The sequence below is a fragment of the Macaca fascicularis genome, chromosome 14 (assembly GCF_037993035.2).
Source record: "Macaca fascicularis isolate 582-1 chromosome 14, T2T-MFA8v1.1".
Taxonomy (NCBI): domain Eukaryota; kingdom Metazoa; phylum Chordata; class Mammalia; order Primates; family Cercopithecidae; genus Macaca; species Macaca fascicularis.
Genome location: NC_088388.1, coordinates 17,118,755 through 17,142,357, shown reverse-complemented (window position 1 = coordinate 17,142,357; position 23,603 = coordinate 17,118,755). Strand labels below are relative to the sequence as shown.

The following is a 23,603-nucleotide window of genomic DNA, read 5'->3' as shown; positions in this document are numbered from 1 at the left end:
TTTTTGTAGGTGTGAGCTAAAATTCAGCTATGTTCCTGTGTAAAGGTAGTGAGACAGGATAGTTAATAAATATCTATTGTATGATGTTTAAACAAATGCTAGACCCTGAGCACATAGGACAATAGATTTAAAAATTAATATATATTTATGATTTTGAAATAACGTTGGTTTTTGCAGTTATTCTTTGTGATTCTGATCCCGCAAAGAGATGAAGCTATAGATTTGCTAGATCTGCCGTGGTTGTAAGTCACCTGAGACCTCTCCAGACATGCTTAATTGTGATTCCATTGAACTTCGTTACTTTATAGATTACCCAGTCTTAAGTATGTCTTTATTAGCAGTGTGAGAATGGGCTAATACAATGCCATCAAGAACTATGCCATGATTGATAACTACTAATTATATTTTCAATATGTATTTGGTTATACATATAAGAATACCTAACTTAAGAAATGAAAGTATGTGGAATAATTAAAATTGGAGCAAACTCAACTGTGAATTAAGAGAGACAGAGAAAACACAATACAGTCTCAATACATGAATTTTGTTAGAAACAAGGAGAGAAGAAAATACTATGTAAAAAGAAGAGATCAATGTTATTAAACCCTACAAATGCAAGGACTGAAAAATTAGAAAGAACTAGCAGTTTTCACTGAGGTTTTGAAAGGAGTTTATTCAGGAAGAAGCAGAAAGAACAATGAATAAAAATATTTTAATTCATGAATGTTTAAATGGGTACAATATGGCCTTAGAAAGCATTAATTTCTTAAAGCCAGATTTGTTGTGGTATAGCTTTCCTAGAAAAATCTTTCACTCTGAAGTTTACAGTTTGATGAGATTTGACAACACATACAGTCTTGTAACCACTAATTCAATTAAGACAGAATATTTCATTTAGCCCCATAAATTCCATATATTTCTCTATATTTAATTCCTCTCCTTCCTCTAGTCCCTGACAATCACGGGGAAACCATGGATGTGATTTCTGTAATTCTCTTCCCCTTTGTAGAGTATGATCTAAGTGAAATCATACAGCTTGTAGCCTTTCAAATCAGGCTTTCATCCCTACTATGTTTTGAAATTCAGCCATGTTGTTGTTGTTATCACTTTATTTTTTTCGGGTTTTTTTTTTTTTTTTTTTTTTTTTTTGCTTTTATAAAAAGGAAACATCCAAAAGCAATGGACTTAATGGTGGACTACTAAGTAGTTGTCCATTGCCTTATGTAACACTAATTGATAGAAAATGAGATTGTTTCTAAATAAGAGCCATAATAAATAAAGCTTATCTTTGTATCTATATATTTTTAAAATTTCTCTTGGGTAATAACTGGAAGTCTATTGGATCATATGGGAAGTATAAGCTATTTAAGAGACTCACAAACTTTTACAACATTGTACTGTGCTGTATCAACACAGCAATATCTGGGAGTTCCTGTTGCTCCATATTATTACCAGCCCTTGGCATTTTCTTTCTTTTAAATTTTTGACCTAGTCTAATAGGTGTGTCATTATTTCCCTTTGTGGTTTTAATCTGAATTTCCCTAACAACTAATCATTGTAAACAGTTTATATGTTTGCTTGCTATCTCTATTTTTTGTTGTTTTGGTAAAATGTCTGTGAAATTTTTCTCTTTGGTTGTTGGTTTCATTGTTTTTTCATAGTTCCTTTTATATCCTGGATACAAGTCCTTTAATGCATATGCACTTTGACAATGCATGTTTTCATTTCATGCCTTTACTTTGCAGTTTTTTGACAGTAGCTTTTTATTAGCAGATGGTAATTTCGATTAAGTGAAGCAAATATGTAGATACAAAGACAAGCTTTATTTATAATGGCTCTTATTTGGAAACAATCTCATTTTCTATCAATTAGTGTTACATAAGGGAATGGACTACTACTTTGTAGTCCATGATTAAGTCCATTGTTTTGGACTTTTCTTTTTTATAAAGGCAAATAAAAACCCACAAAAAAACAAATTAAGTGATAAAAGCAACAACATAGTTCAATTTTAAAACATCACAGTAAGGATGAAAGCCTTGAAAGGCTACAAGCTGTATGATTTCTCTTAGATCATATTCTATGAAGGGGAAAAGAATTACAGAAATCACATCTGTGGTTTCCCAGTGGTTAGCAGGGACTAGAGGAAGGAGAGGAATTAAATATAAAGTATAATGGAATTTATGAGGCTTTACTTATGTGTTTGTGTTTTCTTGTGTCATATCTAAGAAATATTTTCCTAACCCCAGGTCAAAAACATTTTCCTCTGTTTTTTTTTTTTTTTAACAGTTTTCTGTTGTTTCAAGTTTTAAATTAGGTCTATCATTTTCCCCTATATTTGGATATGCAGTTTAATAAAGGATTTGTAGTTTACTTCTTCCTTCCTTCCTTTTTTCTTTCTTTTTTCCTTTAATTTTAACCAAAAATTAATTTTCAATTTATCCACTACTTTTTTTCAAACCACCATCATTTTTATATATATTTACTTTGGTATTTTGTGAAATTGTTTTGGCTATATATATGTGGATCCATTTCTGAACTCTATGCTGTTCTTGATTACTGTAGATTTATAATTCAATTATATTTTGTTAGTTTTAGTGTACAATAATTTTTACTGTACTCATCACATTACACTATCAAAAACTTTTAAGATTTCTGTTAAACATTTTCTATTAATGTTACTTATTTTTATTTAAAACATTAAATATATAATTATCAAATTAACATATTAGATATTCCCATGTGTTGACTTCATATGTGTACATATTATTTAATGATTATCACAATCAAATACATTAACATATGCATATCGTTATACACTGTATTTTAACTATCCAGAACTTGTATATCTTGTAAATGAAAGATTATACCCTTTCATTAACATCTACCCATTCTCCTCCACATTCCCTCGGAGAGCGTATAACACCTTTCTACTCTGTTTCTATGAATTCAACTTGTTTAGATACCACACACACGTGTGATCATACAGTATTTGTCTTTCTGTGCCTGACTTATTGCATTTAGTCTAATGCCCTCCAGGTTCATCAGTATAGTTGAAAGTGTCAGGATTTCCTCCTTTTATGTCACTGAATAATATTTCATTGTATGCCTATACCACACTTTCTTTCTCCATTTATCCACTGATAGACACTTAGGTTGTTTCCATATGTTGGCTACTGTGACGAATGGTGCAGTGAATGTTGGAGTGCTGATCTCTCTCTGAAATTCTGCTTTCACTTCATTGGATGTATACCATAAAGGAGACTGCTGGATTACATGGTAGTTCTATTTGTACCTTTAAGTGGAACATTTAAGTTGCTTTCCTTAATGGCTGTACTTACTTACATTCCCACCAACAGCATATAAGGGTTCTCTTTTTTCGCATCCTTGCCAACCCTTCTTAGCTTTTGTTTCTTGGAAAATGTGGTATATGTACACCATGGAATCATATGCAGCCATACAAAGGACAAAATAGTAATCCATGATGTTCACATGCTTTAATTTCTTTATCCAGTCCACCACTGATGAGTATGTATAATAGTTTGATTTAATTTGTTTGCTATTGTGAACAGTGCTATGATGAACATAAGTTTACATGTGTTGTTTTGGTAAAATAATTTATATTCCTTTGGATATACACTCAATAATGGGATTGCTGGATTGAATGCTAGCTCTGTTTTAAATTCTTTGAAAAGTTTCCAAACTGCTTTCCACAATGGTTGAACTAATTTTCATTCCCATGAGCAGTGTATAAATATACCCTTTTCTCCACAGCCTCACGAACAGCTGTCATTTTTTGACTTTTTAGTAATGGCCATTCTGAGTTGTGTGAGATGGTATCTCATTGTGGTTTTGATTTACATTTCTCTAATCATTAGTGATGTTGAGTACTTTTTATATGCTGGTTGGCTGCATGTATGTCTTCTTTTGAGACATGTCTTTTCAAGTCCTTTGCCCATGTTTTAATGGAGGTGTTTATTTTTTGCTGGTTGATTTGTGTAAGTTCCTTATAGATGTTGGATATTACACTTTTGCCAGATGCATAGCTTGCAATATTTTCTGTCATTCTGTAGGTTGCCTGCTTACTTTGTTTATAGTTTCTTTTGCTATACAGAAGATCTTTAGTTTAATTAGGCCCTACTTTTCTATTTTTGTTTTTGTGGTAGTTGTCTTTGGAGACTTGACCATGAAATCTTTGCCCAGGCCTATGGCCAGAATACTATTTTCTAGGCTTTCTTCAAGTTATTTAAAAAGAGTTTTGGGTTTTACATTCAAGTCTTTAATCCATCTTGATATATCTATATTTTTGGAATGTGGTAACATTAAACCATCGAGCAAAAGTAAACACAAGGAAACTTACAAAATCATAAAACAAATGAGATAGTACAGTAAAGAGACAAAAATATCCTTATTCAATTCATAAGAAAGTATTCAGCAAGCATTGTCAGATTCCAAAGACAGAAGGGAATTAGAAAATCACATCCAATATAATAATTAAGAGTTTTAAAATACTTTTACAAGTTAAATTTATTTTAGGTTAAATAAAAATTTTAAAATACACTCGGAACATTTTTACATAAATGCATTGAACTACTTTTAGGATTCAAACAGTCTGTTTTAGGCCAACTCAGTTTGGCTGCAAGAAAATATGATTGTTTTTATGAAATTCACCTGAATGACCTCTTTATGACAGTCTATAATGTATGCCGTGTCCACATCTCAGATGATGAGAACATCACCACTTCTATCTGGTATAACTCACAGCAGCAAAGGCAAAGACCGTGAAAATTTTTCCTTCAGAAACTCCAGATAAGTATGGCTGTCTCTTCAGGAAGCACTGGTTCTCATTCAGTTTCCTCTGCATGTCTACGAAGCCAACTCCCTATCTCCCTATTCATAATGCTTAGCTTTAATATTAATATTGATTTCAATTTACTTTTATTCTAACTAATAAAGGTTTCTGTATACAGAAAATTGATGAATGTATTTAAAGAAAATACCAGATTTATTCAGTGACCATTAATCTACCTCTTTTGAAAGTATACACCGATTCAACTCTGTAACACCTAAATGTGTGTGCCTGTGGCTTGTGGCTTGTGTGTATGTGTTAATCTAGAAAAGAGAAAGGAAGAATAGGGTGGCTTAGTTCACTGGGGCTGCAATAATAAAATACCTTAGGCTGGGTAATTTATAAGTAACAGAAATGTATTGCTCACAGTTTTGAAGGCTGGGGAAATCCAGGATCAAAGAATTAGCAGATTTGGTGCTTGACGTCTTGTTCTCTGCTTCGAAGGTGGTGTCTCCTTGCTGTTTCCTGACATGGCAGAAGGGGTAAACAGCTCTCTCACACTACTTTTGTAAGGTCACTAATTCCACTCATGAGGGCTTCATCCTCATGATTTAATCACCACCTAGAGAATCTACCTGTTAATATTATCACATTGGTAATTAAGTTTCAATGTATAAATTTTAAGGGGAACATTCAGGCCATAGCAGAGGGGCTAAAAAAAACTTGTGAGTAATAAATGAGAACGGAAGAAGAGCTGTAATTGATGCATTCTGATAGGACAGTAGCTTTTCTAGTAGTTCATTTCTGTAAAAATTAACATGAATACTTTAATGAATGTAGGTTTGTATGGAGAGACAGAAAAGGTGGAGAAATCAGTGTCTGTTAACACTACAGTCTTAAAATTTGATTTAAGCAACCCGCCAAGTAACAATATGACCACCTAAAAAGGGGAATTATATTTTAATTCAAAATGTTTCTATTGTATGTGATATTTAACAATCTGTTACAGATAATAAATGAGAAAAATATGAAAAATGGATAATCAAAATATTGTATATGGACAGTATCATGTGACATTGTGGCTTTGGTTTCTAAACACTTAATCCCTTTCTTCATATAGTCAAGATATAATTAAAATAAGCCCCTAATTATGAGAACTCAGTGAAGATTTAGAATGATTATAAAGTAAAGGTCCCTTGGTCTTTTATCAGTTTGAGTAGTTTGCTTTATCCCTAACTGCATACAAATATTTGAGTATTGGCAGAATGTATTTAATGAGAAAATATTCTAATAAAAAATGTAGGCATGAACTAGAATTTGAAAGTAACTAAAATATGCTCTTTAGTTCAGATTTTTAGTCAAACAATCACAGAAATGAAGGGATTCTTTTCCTGGTGAATACATTCTTTAAAGCCTTCTTTACTTCCTTATTCCTGAGACTGTAGATCAGAGGATTCAACATGGGGATCACCACTGTGTAGAATACAGAAGCCACTTTGTCCCGATTCAGGGAGTAGCTGGAGCTAGGTCTCAGGTAAGTATAGATGGAGGTGGTGTAGAACAGAATTATGGCTGTCAGGTGAGAGGCACATGTGGAGAAAGCTCTGTGCCTCCCCTCGCCTGAATGCATAGAAAAAATGGAGAAGAGAACGTAAGAGTAGGAGGTGAGGATGACAAGCAGAGCCCCGATCATATTCACACCAGCAAAAGTGGAAAAGATAGTTTCCTTCAAGTGTGTGTCAGAGCAAGAAAGCTTAAAAAGTGGGGGACTGTCGCAGAAGAAATGATGGATGACATTGGAGCCACAGAATGGCAAACTGCTGACATAGCTAGTGTTGACCATGGAGTTCAGCAACCCTGCAGCAAAAGCCCCGGCTGCCATTTTTAGGCAGACTGTCCTGGACATGATCAAGGAGTAAAGCAGCGGGCGACATATGGCCACGTACCGGTCATAGGCCATTAACCCAAAGAGGATGCATTCGGTTGTCGCCAGGGCGATAAAGAAGTACATCTGTAGGAAGCAGCCAGCAAAAGAGATGGTTTTCTTCTCTGATAACAAATCTGCCAGCATCTTTGGGGTGATGGTGGTTGAGTAACAAACGTCCACAAAGGACAGGTTAGCCAGGAAGAAATACATGGGTGTGTGAAGCCGGGAATCAGTTTTGATTAGGAGGATCATCCCAATATTCCCCAGTACTGTAAGTGTGTAAATCACAAGAAAAAACAGAAAAAGGATAATCTGAAGCTCCAGTGTGTCTGCTAATCCCAATAGGATGAACTCAGTCAGTGAGGTATAATTTTTTCTGGTCATTTATGAGAAATATATTTTGTGCAAACTTTGTATGAGATGAAAATGTTTCTCCCTTTGAAAGTTTATAGAAAAAAAACAGAAATGTTAATAAGGATATTCACATATGGAAAAACCTAGGATAATATGGCATAGTAATTAAAGTGACGGAAGGATGATTAGAAGACAAATGGATGAACATGTGAATTTAATAAACAATGGTCTCTATTGAATTTGGGTTGTAAGTCTCTCAAATTTCTGGTCTAACTCTACATACTTCAGTTTCTGTAAATGTGCATAAATTGTACTATTGTTTCTATACCAACCTCCATTCAAATCCAAAAGACGGGCACATTACTGCTAAAATCACTCCTATGTTCTTTGCAGGTATGTGAGTTAACTAAAATACATTTATTTTCTTGCCTTTAAAACAATTCTATACCCTTAATTCCAAAATTTATACATTGCCCCCTGCTGCAATAATAGTAATCTATTCAAGTAACATATATTTTGACATCTATTATATCCTAAAGAATGATATTTAATGTTTTAAAGTAATCCAAATAGTTATTTTAGTTACAAAGTACATTATCAAATTAATGCTATGTAGCAGAAAAAGTACCTGTCCACTGAAGGGAATAAATCTTTATAACTTCTTTCCCATGCAGAGTTTTACCAAAGTAGTCTATTATTTCCTTTTTAAACTGGGATTCTCACTTGTAGGTGAAAAAATATAAAAAAGAAACTTTATTTTTAGAGTGCAGTGTAAAGTTGAACTATCCACTGGAAAAATTTTAAGATTTAACCTGATTAAATACATGAAGCTGTGTTTTTATTTTGTTTTCCTTCAAGGAGATTGGGTGACCTGGGGTCACCCAAGATTAATTGAGAAGTCAATTCTCTAAAGGCAGGAACCTAAGTCTCAGAAGAAAGTTAAACCCAGGCTGGGGGTTGTGGCTCACATCTGTAATCCCAACCTTTTGGGAGGCCACGGTAGGCGGATCAGTTGATGCCGAGAGTTTGAGACCAGCCTGGCAAACATGGCGAAACCCTGACTCTATTAAAAATACAAAAAAATTAGCCGCAACTGGTGGCGCATGCCTGTAATCCCAGCTACTTAGGAGGCTGAGGCACCGGAATCGCTTTAACGCCCTGAGGAGGAGGTTGCAGTGAGCCATCATCAGGCCGCTGCACTCCAACCTGGATGACAGAGTGAGATTATTTAGCGCTTGTATCATAAAGTGATTTCTGACGTCTATGTAATTTTAAAGTCCCATTTAAAGTCAGTGAAAATGTTATGTATTGACCATTTACATTGCTTCTTTCTCTGTAGTTTTAGCTTATTCCAATTGGATGCATAGCCTAACACCAAATTATTATTCTTCCCTATCAAAAGGCAAAATTACCACAAATGATTTTAAATATAGAATTGGTGTTTGTTTGCAACTCTAGAATTGGGTAGCATCTACTTCCATAAAATAGGATAAGAGATCCATTGAGCTGAGCAAGAGGAGCTTGGCTTTACAGACAGAAAAGGATTGGAGAAAGCAGAAATAGGGAACAAAAAGCAGCTTGGGGCCAGGCGCGGTGGCTCATGCCTGTAATCCCAGCACTTTGGGAGGCCAAGGCGGGTGGATCATGAGGTCAGGAGTTTGAGACCAGCCTGGCCAACATAGTGAAACCCCATCTCCACTAAAAATATAAAAATTAGCTTGGTGTGGTGGTCCGTTTTAGGCTGACTCGGTTGAAATCTCCTGTGTATTTGGAAAACAGGACTGTTTCAAGTTTAGTTTGATTACCTGGCATTTAGGAGATCAGTTCAAAAAAAATGGCCTCCCATAAATTTTGTTTAACATCCCCTAACCCCTTTGTCACTGTGTGTGTGTGTTCCTTTGTCTATATGTTTAACTTCCAATCTAGCCCTATTTCTCATTATAAGTAATAAGAAAGGGAAACTTGCTAGTATCCATTCTACAATGTTTAAAGAAATACTATATCCTAAGCAAATAGGATAATGAATAAGAAAATCTAATTTCTTTAAAAAATTTTAAAGTTGTGTGGTTTTTTTGAAATTATTATTTGTGATTCTGATTCTACAAGTGGATGAAAGTTCACATTTTCTAGATCTAAATTTTCAAGATAGCAAAATAAACCACACTTGGGGTCCATATGAAAGGGAGCCTACTTGTATAGGGAATTCATAATACCTTAAGCATCATATGATGGTTTTATATTTAAATTCTTAATAAATGTTCTACATCACTTGCTGAGGTGGTCATAATTATTTCTCCCATATTTTAGCTGAGGAAAGGTGGTACTGTTTACACAAAAGTCTATTCAAAGTCTCTTCAGTTATTAAGATGGCACATTGTAAAATCTTGAAACTGTTAATTTGATATTTAAGGCTTATTTTCTACATATACTTAGTAGATTTTAACAATCACTTCTGAGGAGCCTTTGCATAAGGATTGATCTCGTTTACGAAAGTAGTTAATTAAAAATCTTCAAATAGTTTAAATGGAAGGTATACGTTTTATATTTTATGCCATTTTTTATTTTGAATGCTTCAAATTAATGAAAAGAAATAAAACAAATCATGCATATAATAAATTATACTTATAAGTAGAACTAAACTTAAGAACTTTCAAATAATGCAATACTAATAACTTAGATTTCAAACTTAAATTTCAAGTTTAAATTAAATTATACATATGACGAGAGGGTAACAAGACTCTTAATATTATAAAACAAATTATACTAAATAATACACACACAAATAATGCCAGATATACACAAATTCCTTGTTAACACACACAAACGTAGTAATCTGATTGTAATTTTCTTATAACTTTTGACAGCTAAGTTTACATCTTACCATAGATTAAAGAATTTACCCACAAATAATAACATTGCCATCTCAGTTAGGTAACATTACTTCCAAACCCAAAAACTTTAAAAATGATTTGTCTTATTCTCCTTTGACTCATATCTGGATTATGATATATATAATCATATATGTATCATTTTATATTCATATAAAATAAATGATCTTTCATAAAGGAAGTCTTGAATGAATTAAACATTCAGTTTATTTTTAAGACATATAAGTGTATAATCTTTGAACCTGATGGAATAGTAATATATGTAATTGTATTTCCTAACAGATAACAAAGCTTGTGTGACCAGTGGGAATCTTAAAACAGGTACATGAATTTTCCATTAAACTATAAAGGCTTTGAATTAATAGAGGCCTGTATTATTTTATATTCTCAGAATCATTCAACTTTTATAAATATCTACAATAACTGTAAGCAGGAAGAATTTCCTATTATTCCAAAAGTCATTGCAGAGTTGGCTAGAAAACCAGTAACTTTTATTCTACCCATATCATTATCCACCAGAGGTTTGAGTCTTCCCCTGAGTTCCAAGGATTCAGATTCTGGGAAACCAAAAATTAACAGCACTCTCCTAAACCCCAACCCATATTCAGATTTTGGCATCTGAGTTTGTAATATTCATCGTCCATTTAGGCCACACACAAATACTGACTTCATAAACACATTAAGCAATGGAGACAAGGTTGTCTTCTGGAATACAAACCCACCATATATCCAGCAGTTTGTCCATATCGCTATGCAACAATGAGGATATAAGGGTTATATGTTTCCCCTTTTGAAAATGTCTGGTTTATAAACTTTCTCCAAATTCTAGTCCTTAATCCAGACTATGTGGTATGGTGCTTGCCTTTAACTCCTTCACCATAATAATTAATTGAACAGTCATGACCTCTGTGATTTTTTCAGACTTAGGGAAATATCTTAAGGGGTCATTTTTTAATGGGGGTATAATATTCCGAGGCACAGAAAATACTATTTTACTACTGATGTCTCCTCTAATTACAATACAGGGAACATAAACAACAACAACAACAACAACAACTGCAAAACAACATAGGCTACTACAGTGATAAAAAGTGTAAGATGTTCAGACAGATCTAGACTAGTTGGGCAAATTGCCTTGATAATAACTAATGTTCTTGGTATTTCTGTTATAATGCATTAAATTGCATTATATAAATGTAAACATTTTAAAGGGTAAAATGGTCAGCTTTTTAGGATGTTTTTTTCCAAGAGGAAGGGGCTATATCTTTGGGTAGAGACACCACAAAGTTTGAGATCCCTGCATCTGTACCGTATCTTTATCACTGAATTTTCTCTTCAATGTAATTGGTAACCTGGTTTTAGCTAAATCCAGTGGACTTGTTTTATTATTTTAACATAATAATATCTCTGAGGATTTACATATTTACACCCTTCTATGTATTTATGCCTTTATTTATATTTGTTTCCTTCTAATTATCTCATAAAGTAATAAAGGTATTGACTCTCAGGGAAAGTGCATAAGAGATTAGTGTTTTGACAATTGTACTGTCTTGACTGGGTATAAATTGTGTACTGATCAAGAGAACATTGCAGTTTATAAGATGTAGAGTAAGGTCTAGATTTTCACGTGTCACTTACTCATCTACAAGCAAGAAGAAGGAGAAACAGAAGGAGAAGAAGGACAAAGAGGAAGAAGAAGAAGAATAAGAATAGAAATAAGAAGAAGGAGAAGAAATGTAAAAAAGATGTTTGAATGGATACTTTTCAAAGAAAGTAAATATCTTTGTTAGTCGTCGAGTTGCATGATAAAGATGACACTGTTTTGTTGACTTGTATTTCCACATCTTGATTTTATAAGATTGTTGTGCTTTCTATAGCTAACGTTAAATAAAACAAAACGAAACAAAACCTCAAAGTCGAAGATTGAATGGAGTTCAAGTTCTTAATTACAAAAACCTATTTAATTACCTTCACAAGATATAATAGAATCTATAAATTTCAGTTATTACATCTTTCTCTTCTTGACCTTTCCAATAACCTATTTTAGAGCACTAATCTTTGCAATTATTGACTAGGTTAATTAGTGTCTGCCACATAGCAGGCATTCAATAAATATTTTTGAGTAATCAATAAAATAATTAATAGATTTAACTCATTTTTGATGTGTAAAATATTATTAAAGTTAGTTTTATAAATGATTGGATTCCTATTTTATTACTTCTTAGAATGGAAGCATGTTTGTGGAAGTCATTTATATAAGGATTGACTTCAGGATCCTAATATTTTACTCTAATAAGTTTTTCTGTGTTACTAAGAAAAATGCATATGATAAATTGCAACGAAGAATGAAGAAAAATTGATCTTATAGTCATTTTGTTGCTGAAATATACATGTGGGTCTTTTAATAGAGAAGAATAAAAATATGTGATATATTAAATAGTTGGAATATCTATTGATTTCCCTTGAGACTGAATAAAAATAACATAGTTAAAAAACATTCTAATGCTGAACTCTTTATTTCCCTAATGCAAAATGGAATAATTCACAACTTCCAGAGGGATTTGTTACAGTAAAGTAAAAAAAGTTCTAGAGGAGTCTTAATTTATTTATCATATGTTCAGTTTTCTATGATATTTAACCTTTCAATAATAATTGCTCTATATATTCTTGGAATTCAAGCTAAAATGCCTCTAATATTATGAATAATGAGGTTTATTGGGCATTCACTTTGAATGGTTAATCTGTCTCAAAAGGGGGCAGAATCAACACTGTAAATTTCCAGGCAAAATGTTGAAATGACAATGCTTTCAAAAGTAGTGGATAACCTTTAATGTCATGGCCTTCTTGTGCATCCAATTTAATGGCTAAAATGTTATTATTTTAGTTGCTTGAACTTTTGTTTTAAATAATTTACGATTACAAATGGGATTTTTCCATCTTTCTTTATGCCAATAAAGATTAAAAATATCACCTCCATTATATTGGCAGAAAATATTAAATTTCAGAGTATAAAAAGCATTAGCAAGTGGCCAGGCGTGGTGGCTCATGCTTGTAATCCCAGCACTTTGGGAGGCCGAGGCGGGCGGATCACTACGTCAGGAGATCGAGACCATCCTGGCTACAGTGAAACTCCGTCTCTACTAAAAATACAAAAAATTAGCCAGGTGTGATGGCGGGTATCTGTAGTCCCAGCTACTCGGGAGGCTGAGGCAAGAGAATGGCGTGAACCCGGGAGGTGGAGCTTGCAGTCAGCCGAGATGGCGCCACTGCACTCCAGCTTGGGCCACAAAGCGAGGCTCTGTCTCAAAATAAAATTTAAAAAAAAAAAAAAGAAAGAAAAGAAAAATGTATTACCAAGTAATCTGAGGTGTTATTTTCTGTTGTTGAGAGTGTAGCTATGAACAAGAAATTTAGAAAATAATTTGCTATATTTTAAAGTTGAACTATGTATACCCTATATCTAATCAATGTAGACTCTTGTACATGTGTGCTTAGTGAAAAGTAAAATAACATTAATAGTAACATGGGTTATAAAATTAGGTAGTATGCAATTGAATTATGACACAGCAAAGATAAAGAATATTACAAATTGTGAAATTACAGAGTGAAGAAATACGTATGAACATGAGAGAACATTAGAAACACAGTATTAAAGAAAAACATAAGCACTATAGATGACAAATATTGTGGTATCATATTTACAGTGTTCAAAAATTTTTAAAAGTATATTTATTAAAAAATAGTTTTAGGAATATAGATTAAATTATTTTTAAAATTGAAATCTAGGGAATAATGCAGAAAAGTAGCTGCCACTGTCAGGGAAGCAAGATAGTGAAGATGATCAGAGAGAATTTCCAGTTTTGGCAATATTCAGGATTCTTTGCTTTTCAATCAATTTCAGTGCTGAGTTTATAAGTATTTCTTTTGCTTTCTGGTTTATATAGACATTTTTAGAATAAACTAAATGTTTACCTAATATTTTATATTAAAATATTATATAACTGTCTGGTATATTTTTAGATATTTTACATAATATACAAAGAAAGAAGTTTGAAATCTTATTTTAAAAAACACTTCAGGACACTTTTAGAACTTAGTACTTGTATCAGAGGTCCCACATCAGTTTCAATGATTCACTAGAAGTCACAGAACTCAGAAAAGCTATTATGCTTATGGTTATAGTTTATTACAACTAAAGATTGCAGGACAGTTTTCCAGGTAGCCTTCGAGCAATCCAGTTGTCCCTCCTTCCTCATGTGTAATGCTCAAAAATAACTCTAGAATCTACTGAAAATGCAACATTCTGAGATAGGGGAGGCAGCTGGAACAGAGCCTGTGTTGCTTTGGCCAATGCCTCCTTCACTTTAGAAACAGGTTGTCCTTCAAGACTTTGGCCCAGCAATTCTTGTCACCCCAGTGTACAAAACCAGGATAGGCTGCTCTCTGGGTTCCCTCAGCTGCAGTGCAAGTGAGGCATATGCCGATGAGATCCCATTCAGTCTGAGCATCTTTCCTGAACTTTGGAAGCCCAGCTTTCAATAAATCCTAACCTGTTGTCCTTTGCTGCTTGCTTCATGTAACTTGTGTGTACGTGTGTTCTGTCTCACTGGAACCAGGCAAGTTGGTAACCAGTACACAGTGAACTTGTTTCACAAAAATACGGATTATATTGTAGAAGGAAAAGAATGTATAGGTTAGTTTCTGGGAGAACCAAGTATGAGCTTCCACTTGTCCTCTTAAGTGGAATCACACAGGCAACACTTAATCTCCCAGAAGTATTATCTGATAACAAGTATGGAATATTGACAATCACAGAAGATTACCAAATAATTGTGTCCAAGGTTTGACTGAGGGTCAGTCACATAGGCACGGAGAATCCACTTACCTGATCTTAGATATGTAGTCTTCAAATGCCCAATTCTAATACAGTATAACCTGGAAGCCCCAGGTACGCAAAAACAGGGCAGAATAAATCATACCATCAGTGTAAACTGAGCCAAAGTATATGAAGATGCCCTTATCAGACAGGATATTCCAAGGTTTCAGACGTTGTCAGGGCCGGTTCTGAAGACTCCAGATAGTTGAGTTTATCTTTTCCTGCACAATACTAACATTAAAAAATATATAGATGGCAAAGTTTCTAATGTAATTACAATTTGGCTCTTTTATTTTGCCAGTACAGAAGAAAAATGAGTCTTCAAAAATATGAGTCAATTATTCTTTATTAATTTGATCAACTATTTCTATCTAAAACTATCATTCCAGATGTGGTCTCCTTACAGTACAGCCCGTGCTGCCCTCCTTGTAACTTTTAATCTGTATAGTATTTTCTCTCCCTCTCTAACCCACAAAAGGAAAGCAAACTTCCTCAGTCATTTTACTTTTTCTTAGCAGGGGAAACACAAAATGTCAATATTAGTCTCTATATTTGTAAGTTTCAGGCTCTGAAGAAAAGTCAATTTGCCTTTCATTATCCCATTAAAGAGCACAATTATCCACCATATTGAAGACAAACATAACATGGAAAACTGGAAATATCAGCAATTTAGAATCCTTGTTTCTGTATATCCAAGCATCAGGGGGCTTTCTGTGATTCCTTACATGGAAGCATCTTTTTACAAACCTTATTATTTTCTACCACATAAAGGACACAGCATATGAATAAGCTGCTTTCAATTTTAGAGATTACATTCATCTTCTATATGAATGAGTGCGTTTTTGAACCATTTACTGGATGCACTTAAAGGTTGACAACTTTGTTTAAACCTCCTATTTCTAAAATAGGTCCACCCATTAAATAAAAAGCCCTTCTGAAAGCCACAAAACTGATTTCAATTTTCCTCCCAGGTACAGAAGAGAGGCTAGGTGGGATTCTGTATTTATCCACTGTCTAGTCTGTCAATCTTAAGAATCATAAGGTATAGACTATGCCATTGTCAATCATTTAAATAATGTTACGATCTAGAGCAGTGTTATAAAGTATTAAGAAATACTGTTGCAAATACTGCTATAATTATTAGAGAACATTAAGAGTCATGGAACAAGTACCATCTGCTGAACAACTGACATTGAGTTATCTCAATCTTGACAAGAATTTGATGTGTGCAATTATTATTCACAATTTAAAAATTAGTAAACATTAAATAAGTAGTTCAAGGTGCCATAGCCGTGAAATGGCATGACTACCATTCAAATCTAGGTTGCCTGAGTCACCGGTGTTTACTCCTGTAGCTTAACATTCAAGGCATATTTCTTTCTAGTCACTCCAACAGTGGAAAAACAACCAAAAATTAGAGTGCCTGGGATTCTTCTCAATATATTGAGCTTGTACTTTAGAATTCCATAGTACCACTAAATACTTCAAAGTATCATTAAGTAACTGAATTCATAATGAGAACTGATAGAAATAAGAATTTACAGAAGAAATATAATTTTTTTGCTGGTAGAATTAAAAGATTGTTGGTAGAATTAAAAGATCATTTTAATCAAACCTCTCTCAATGATGAAGACAGGTTATGTTATTACTGGTTACATTATAGTCAATTGTGTTATTATTCTTTACCTTTTTTCATTTAAAAGAGATCAGCTAAACCATACACCTATACCACTAGGATGAGAGTAATTAACTATCAGATGCCCTACTGGGATTGGAAATTATCTTGGGATACTGTCTCACTTGTCACAGACTATAATATATATAGTCATCCCTTATAAGAATTATTTCTAAGATCTAGAGAAAAATGTTGATAACCCATTATGCAAAGTAAATTCTACAATTCAAAGTTCTTGATGGTGCTGAGGTAGGTGATTTTTTCTCTAAAGCATCAACAAAATGTTTATTGTGAAGGTAGCAAAGATCATGAATTTACCTCAAATAAAATGTATCTCTGCTATTTCTCTGTGTGTGTGTGTGTGCATGTGTGTGGTGTGTTTCAGTTTGTGTATGTATGTGGGTTGAGTGTGGGGAGAAAATAGTAGTAGCATAGACCTAAGCTTACCTTATCCATGGCAATTAGAAAAAAAAATCACTGCCCAATTCGTTGTGTACCTTATTGCCATGAGATGGAAGCTGACTATGCCTATTTAAGAACTTTTGGAAAATCAGTGGTGTAATAACTTTCTGTAGCAGCATGCTAAACCTCAGATTTTACAAGCACATATCACATATTCACTTACAGTGTGGTTAATTGTGTTTGTTTATATAAAAACAAACTAGGAGAATTTGTCATTTCAAACTCAGATATTGAATTGTTAAATAATCATAATGGCATTAATAGTAATAAATATATAATAACATACATTTTGATGCATCTACAGCATAGCAACTTCTGTAAAGCTACCTAGTCCAATCTTGATTTCAGTATTATAATGTATTATTATGCTAATTAAATATAACAAATAATTTAGGCATAGAGAAGTTCAATGACTTCTAGAAAATTGTATTTAGACCTGAGGTTATATTCATTTGCCTAACTTCAAATTCTGTGTGGTTAAGCTCAGTACAATGCCATTTGTAAAGGAAAGAATAGATTGAGTGTAATCAGTACTAATATTTCTGCTATCTGCATATCTCTTTCAAAGAGAATAGCAAATACAATTTATTAATCTTTTAGGAATAGGAGGTTTGTCAAATGAGATTTCCCTAAGATCCAATGGGGTTCAACTCATTTTAGGAGATTTTTCTGATTTCAGCTAAGAGCAGTGTGAGATAATCCTGTAGGAAAAGGAAAGTTGTCCTGGGATGCTCAGTCTCTCACTGGACAATTGACTACAAAACCCCTTTAAATTGTTTTGTAGGTGTTATGGGACTCAAGGAAGAAAAATAAGACTTTGATCTCACAACTTGTTTTTGGATATAATATATAAACTCATTAAAATCATTAATGGAAATGTCACTTGTTTGGATGAGCCTGCGAATTTGATTTAGCCATCCCATCAGAAATGTAACAGTGGAAAGTTGCTAGGGTTGGTCGGAAATAAGAGAGAAAATACATATCCAGTTGTGAAGATTTGAATGTTATATAAAGCTTGCAAAAGACTTTTGTACATTTTTCTAGTATTTTTTCAGAGTTGGGATTTCTTCACTATAGTTTTAGCTACACACATTGCATTCTTACCCTGTCAAGTTATTTGCTCTTCTAAAAAATCTGAGTTCGCAGAGAAGGCTGGCTTCTCTTTTCAGTACATTTAGAAGATTCCTTGCCATTTGGCTGGAGAGAAGACGTTCTGAGGTTATCAGGTATGACAGAGACAATAGATCCCATAATTTCCCTTAGTTACTCACTATGTTACTCACTGTAAGCACTTCTCACTTCCAAATGATCTAACTTCCTGCTGAATATTCCATTAGCATTGTATTTTATTTAAAATCATCTTAACTTTTTTGTTCTTGATTATTTTTTCATTTTTCCATACAATGTTTGTCCTTACAGAACTAGTTTAGAAGTCCAATTACATATGCAGCCCTTCAAAACATACTGTTTCTAGAACTTCACACCAAACAGTGCCTACTTCAGAGATAAAGCAAACTAAACCTTGAAAAAGAAAACAACAATGATAGGGCATGAGTAAAGATTTAGTACTGCCAAACAATACATTTGTGTATAACACACACACACACACACACACACACACACAGACTTTTTACAAGAGAAAACAAATAATATATCTATGATGTTAAAGACAAGATTAATATTGAGAATGATCTGGATATTTCATGGTGTTCAGATAATAAAATCAAAAGAATCAAAATGGAGTCAATTTATTTATTTTTAATAAATTTTATTTAAACAGCACTCATACAGTGACTTGTATGTGTAGTCATGTAAGTGATGTACAGATATCTGCTTACTAGGAATATTTATTTATTCATTTTAACTATCATAGAAAGTCAAATAACTATACCAACGTCACAAAAATAGTAAATAGCAAAGCCAAGTTGTAAACCCAGCCATCTCTGGCATAACCATCATGCTCTTAACTACTATGTTAGGTAACCTCCCAGCATCACAGATATTCTTCTGTGGAATTACATAGTTCAAATATGGACATTTTTCATATTTTATCTCAACTCTCCTTTATGTAGAAGAATGTGATTTTAGGATTGCAAAAAGAGAGTTTTGCCTCTAGAGATTTTGCCAACTCTCATTATTCTACTAGGTTTCTTTACATGAGCTACATTTATCCCTTTCAGCTTGAAAAAAAAAAACCAGTATCATCCTTTTTTATGGCTGCATAGTATTCCATGGTGTACATGTGCCACATTTTCTTAATCCAGTCTATCATTGATGGACCTTTGGGTTGGTTCCAAGTCTGTGCTATTGTGAATAGTGCCACAATAAACATACATATGCAGGTGTCTTTATAGCAGCATGATTTATAACCCTTTGGAGGGACATGGATGAAGTTCGAAACCATCATTCTCAGCAAACTATCGCAAGGACAAAAAAACAAACACCACATGTTCTCACTCACAGGTGGGAATTGAGCAATGAGAACACTTAGACACAGGAAAAGGAACACACTGCGGCCTGTTGTGAGGTGGGGGGAAGGGAGAGGGATAGCATTAGGAGATATACCTAATGTAAATGATGAGTTAATGGGTGCAGCACACCAACATGGCACATGTATACATATGTAACAAACTTGCACGTTGTGCACATGTACCCTAGAACTTAAAGTATAATAATAAAAAAAAGAAAGAAACTAGTATCATCACATAAAGTGCAGTGCATTTAAAGAGGTAGTACAGTATAAAACACCACCATCTAAATAACATTTTCTGCTATCCATGATCTTTAATTATTATACTTCCTTTAATCAAAGTATAAAAACAAAATCAAAATTTACAAAAAATGCCATCTCTGTGATTTTACTGACCTTCTATTTGCTTCCTTAGAAGAAGAGAATAAAGATACTTTTGTTTCATCCATAACTCAAGTTAACTTACGTCTTCTGATACTATCTAGGTCCAGTGAGAAAAACAAGAAAACTAAGATGTTGGAGAGTAATTACACCATGCCAACTGAGTTCCTATTTGTTGGATTCACAGATTCTCTACCTCTCAGAGTCACACTGTTCTTGGTATTTCTTATGGTATATACATTAACTATGGTGGGAAATATGCTCTTAATAATTCTAGTTAATATTAATTCAAGCCTTCAAACCCCCATGTATTATTTTCTTAGCAACTTGTCTTTCTTAGATATCAGCTATTCTACAGCAATCACTCCTAAAATGCTGGCAAACTTCTTAGCATCCAGGAAAAGCATCTCTCCTTATGGATGTGTGCTACAAATGTTTTTCTTTGCTTCTTTTGTGGATGCTGAGTGCCTTATCCTGGCAGCAATGGCTTATGACCGCTATACAGCCATCTGCAAGCCACTGCTGTATTCTACGCTGATGTCTAGGAGAGTCTGTGTCTGCTTCATTGTGTTGGCATATTTCAGTGGAAGTATGACATCACTGGTCCATGTGTGCCTCACATTCAGGCTGCCATTTTGTGGCTCCAATATTGTCAATCATTTTTTCTGTGATATCCCACCTCTTCTGGCTCTATCATGTACAGACACTCAGATCAACCAGCTTCTGCTCTTTGCTTTGTGCGGCTTCATCCAGACCAGCACTTTTGTGGTCATATTTATTTCTTACTTTTGCATCCTCATCACTGTGTTGAGCATCAAGTCATCAGGTGGCAGAAGCAAAACATTCTCCACTTGTGCTTCCCACCTCATAGCAGTCACCTTATTCTATGGAACGCTCCTGTTTATGTACTTACGGCCCACCACCAGCTATTCCCTAGACACTGATAAGGTGGCGGCAGTGTTTTATACTGTTGTATTTCCCATGTTTAATCCAATAATTTATAGTTTCAGAAACAAGCATGTGAAAAATGCTCTTAAAAAGCTATCAGAAAGAAATTGTATTTTAAAATGAATGGTATTCAAATCACTTAAGAATAGTCAATATCTAACTTACCCTTCCAATCTCATAAACAGCAATTATGCCATGAACACCTTATGTGCAACTATTTTAAATTTATCACATTTTCAGAAATAAAGATAACTTGTTATACTCAATGCATTAAAATGTTTCATCCTCTCTCCCAAAAATTATCTCCACAATTCTACTCTATAAAACATTACCTAAATAAGCATAATCATGATTTCTATCCAATTAGTGTTTCTAAAATACTTTGTACATTGATTCTGTTCTTTACTATGTTGTATTGAAGGTAAATATTGACTTTTCAGTCAATCAATCAGTATTAGAAGCTACTTGGTAGCAGAGCATGTGTATATTGGCTTGTTTTTTCCAACATCTGTTTGGTACCTGGTATACTGCATGTCCTCCTTATCTGTGTGTTTAGGCCATTTATGCCTAGGGTTCCATTATTGGAATGCTAGGCATGCATTCAATCATTGGAACACTAAGCATCCTGCTGCTCAAGGTCGTCTCCAAGGTCTGATTGCAAAAATTCAAAACATTGCAACTTCAGACATAAATTTAAGTGATGGATGGAGGGATGGATAGATGGATAGACAGATGAATGACTGGGAAAATAGGGGCCTTATTTTATTTGGACAGTGAGTCTATATTTGTACTTACAAAGCATTTATCAACAGAGATATTTTATAATAACAATAATGCGTTAGGGATACTAACGGTGGTTTCACTGGCTCTCAAGAAATTAGAAGGCATGTAGAAATAGTTTCATTACTATTAAGTCAGAATGAAGATATATCACATTGTCTTTGGGCTAAGATGATTACTGCAAGAAATTTCCTACTCTTTCATTCATAGTGGGTAATTGTGAAAAACAAGTTTGTGAATACTATCAAGATTATAAACTGTCTAATTTACTAATTATTCATATTCGTGTTGCTAACATAGTCTTTGAGGCTCTATCTTCAAGAAGAGGTGAAAATTACACTGATCTTTTATTCTGTAAATTTACAATGCAAGGCAATTAAAGTATAAACAATTCTTACTCTGTAATAATTTTGATAATTAAATTATCGGATTTTTTGTGGTTTATTTTGATCTTTCAGTCTGAAGTCTCTATTTACTTTTTGTCTTACTTTGACAAAGTTAAAGTGATACACTATACACATTTGAAATAAAAAAGTGTGCATTTTGTAATAATTATGAAAATATAAATGACTGGATTAGTTATATTGAATTTAACCTTGGACATGGAGACAATAAGATAGCACCTAATGAAATGGATTGTTTTGAGTATTAAATAAAGTTATATATGTAAATTATTGGTATATATATGATTTGAAAATTAATCTAATTTTTATAGACATACCTTGAAGAAACTGTGGGTTCTCTTCTAGACCACTACAATAAAGCAACTGACAGAGTAAAGTGTCACACAAATTTTTAGGTTTCTCAGTGCATATAATAGTTATGTTTGGTGGCTGGCAAGAGGGCTATATAGGAAAAGTTCCAGTCTGCCGCTCCCAGCGAGATCAACGGAGAAGGCGGGTGATTTCTGCATTTCCAACTGAGGGACCTGGCTCATCTCATTGGGACTGGTTAGACAGTTAGACGGTGGGTGCAGCCCATTGAGGGCAAGCAGAAGCAGGGTGGGGCATTGCCTCACCCAGGAAGCACAAGGGGTTGGGAAACTCCCTCCACTAGTCAAGGGAAGCCATGAAGGACTGTGCCATGAGGAACGGGTGTACTCCCACCCAGATACTGCGCTTTTCCCACGGTCTTCACAACCCACAGACCAGGAGATTCCCTCGGGTGCCTACACCACCAGGGCCTTGAGATTCAAGCACAAAACTGGGTGGCTGTTTAGGCAGACACCAAGCTAGCTGCAGGAGTTTTTTCATACCACAGTGATACCTGGAATGCCAGCGAGACAGAACTATCCACTTCCCTGGAAAGGGGGCTGAAGCCAGGGAGTCAAGTGGTCTAGCTCAGCCAATCCCACCCCCATGGATTCCAGCAAGCTAAGATTCACTTGCTTGAAATTATCACTGCAAGCATAGCAATCTGAAGTCCACCTGGGATGCTCGAGCTTGGTGGGGGGAGGGGTGTCCGCCATTGCTGAAGGTAGAGTAGGCAGTTTTCCCCTCACAGTGTAAACAAAGCTGCCAGGAAGTTTGAACTGGATGGAGCCCACTGCAGCACTGCAAAGCCTCTGTAGCCAGACTGCCTCTCTAGATTCCTCCTCTCTGGGCAGGGGATCTCTGAAAAAAAGGCAGCAGCCCCAGTTGTGGGCCTATAGATGAAACCCCCATCCCCCTGAGACAGAGAACCTGAAGGAAGGGGAGGCTGTGGGTGCAGCTTCAGCAGATTTAAACGTCCCTACCTGTTGGCTGTGAAGAGAGCAGCAGACCTCCCAGCACAGCGTTCAAGCTCTGCTAAGAGACAGACTGCCGCCTCAAGTGAGTCCCTGACCCTGGCAACTCTTGACTAGGAGACACCTCCCAGTAGGGATTGATAGACACCTTATAGAGGAGAGCTCCAGCTGGCATCTGGCAGGTGTGCCTGTGGGATGAAGCTTCCAGAGGAAGGAACAGGCAGCAATCGTTACTGGCTTCACGGGAAAACAGGGTCTGGGGTGGATACCCAGCAAACTCCAGCAGACCTGCAGCAGAGGGGCCTGACCATTAAAAGGAAAACTAAGGAA

General features: G+C 34.7%; 2 protein-coding genes across 2 annotated transcripts; one reads left to right on the top strand and one right to left on the bottom strand.

The window, feature by feature from the left end:
• Positions 1-6,152: 6,152 nt before the first annotated feature.
• Positions 6,153-7,097, bottom strand: LOC107127355 (olfactory receptor 5F1-like). Its single transcript, XM_015435295.3, has one exon. It carries the CDS (start codon positions 7,095-7,097, stop codon positions 6,153-6,155), a length of 945 nt encoding a protein of 314 aa, XP_015290781.3.
• A 12,854-nt stretch (positions 7,098-19,951) lies between these two features.
• Positions 19,952-20,890, top strand: LOC107127354 (olfactory receptor 5AS1). The gene has a single exon (XM_015435294.3). The coding sequence runs from the start codon at positions 19,952-19,954 to the stop codon at positions 20,888-20,890; it is 939 nt and encodes a 312-aa protein (XP_015290780.3).
• Positions 20,891-23,603: the final 2,713 nt, after the last annotated feature.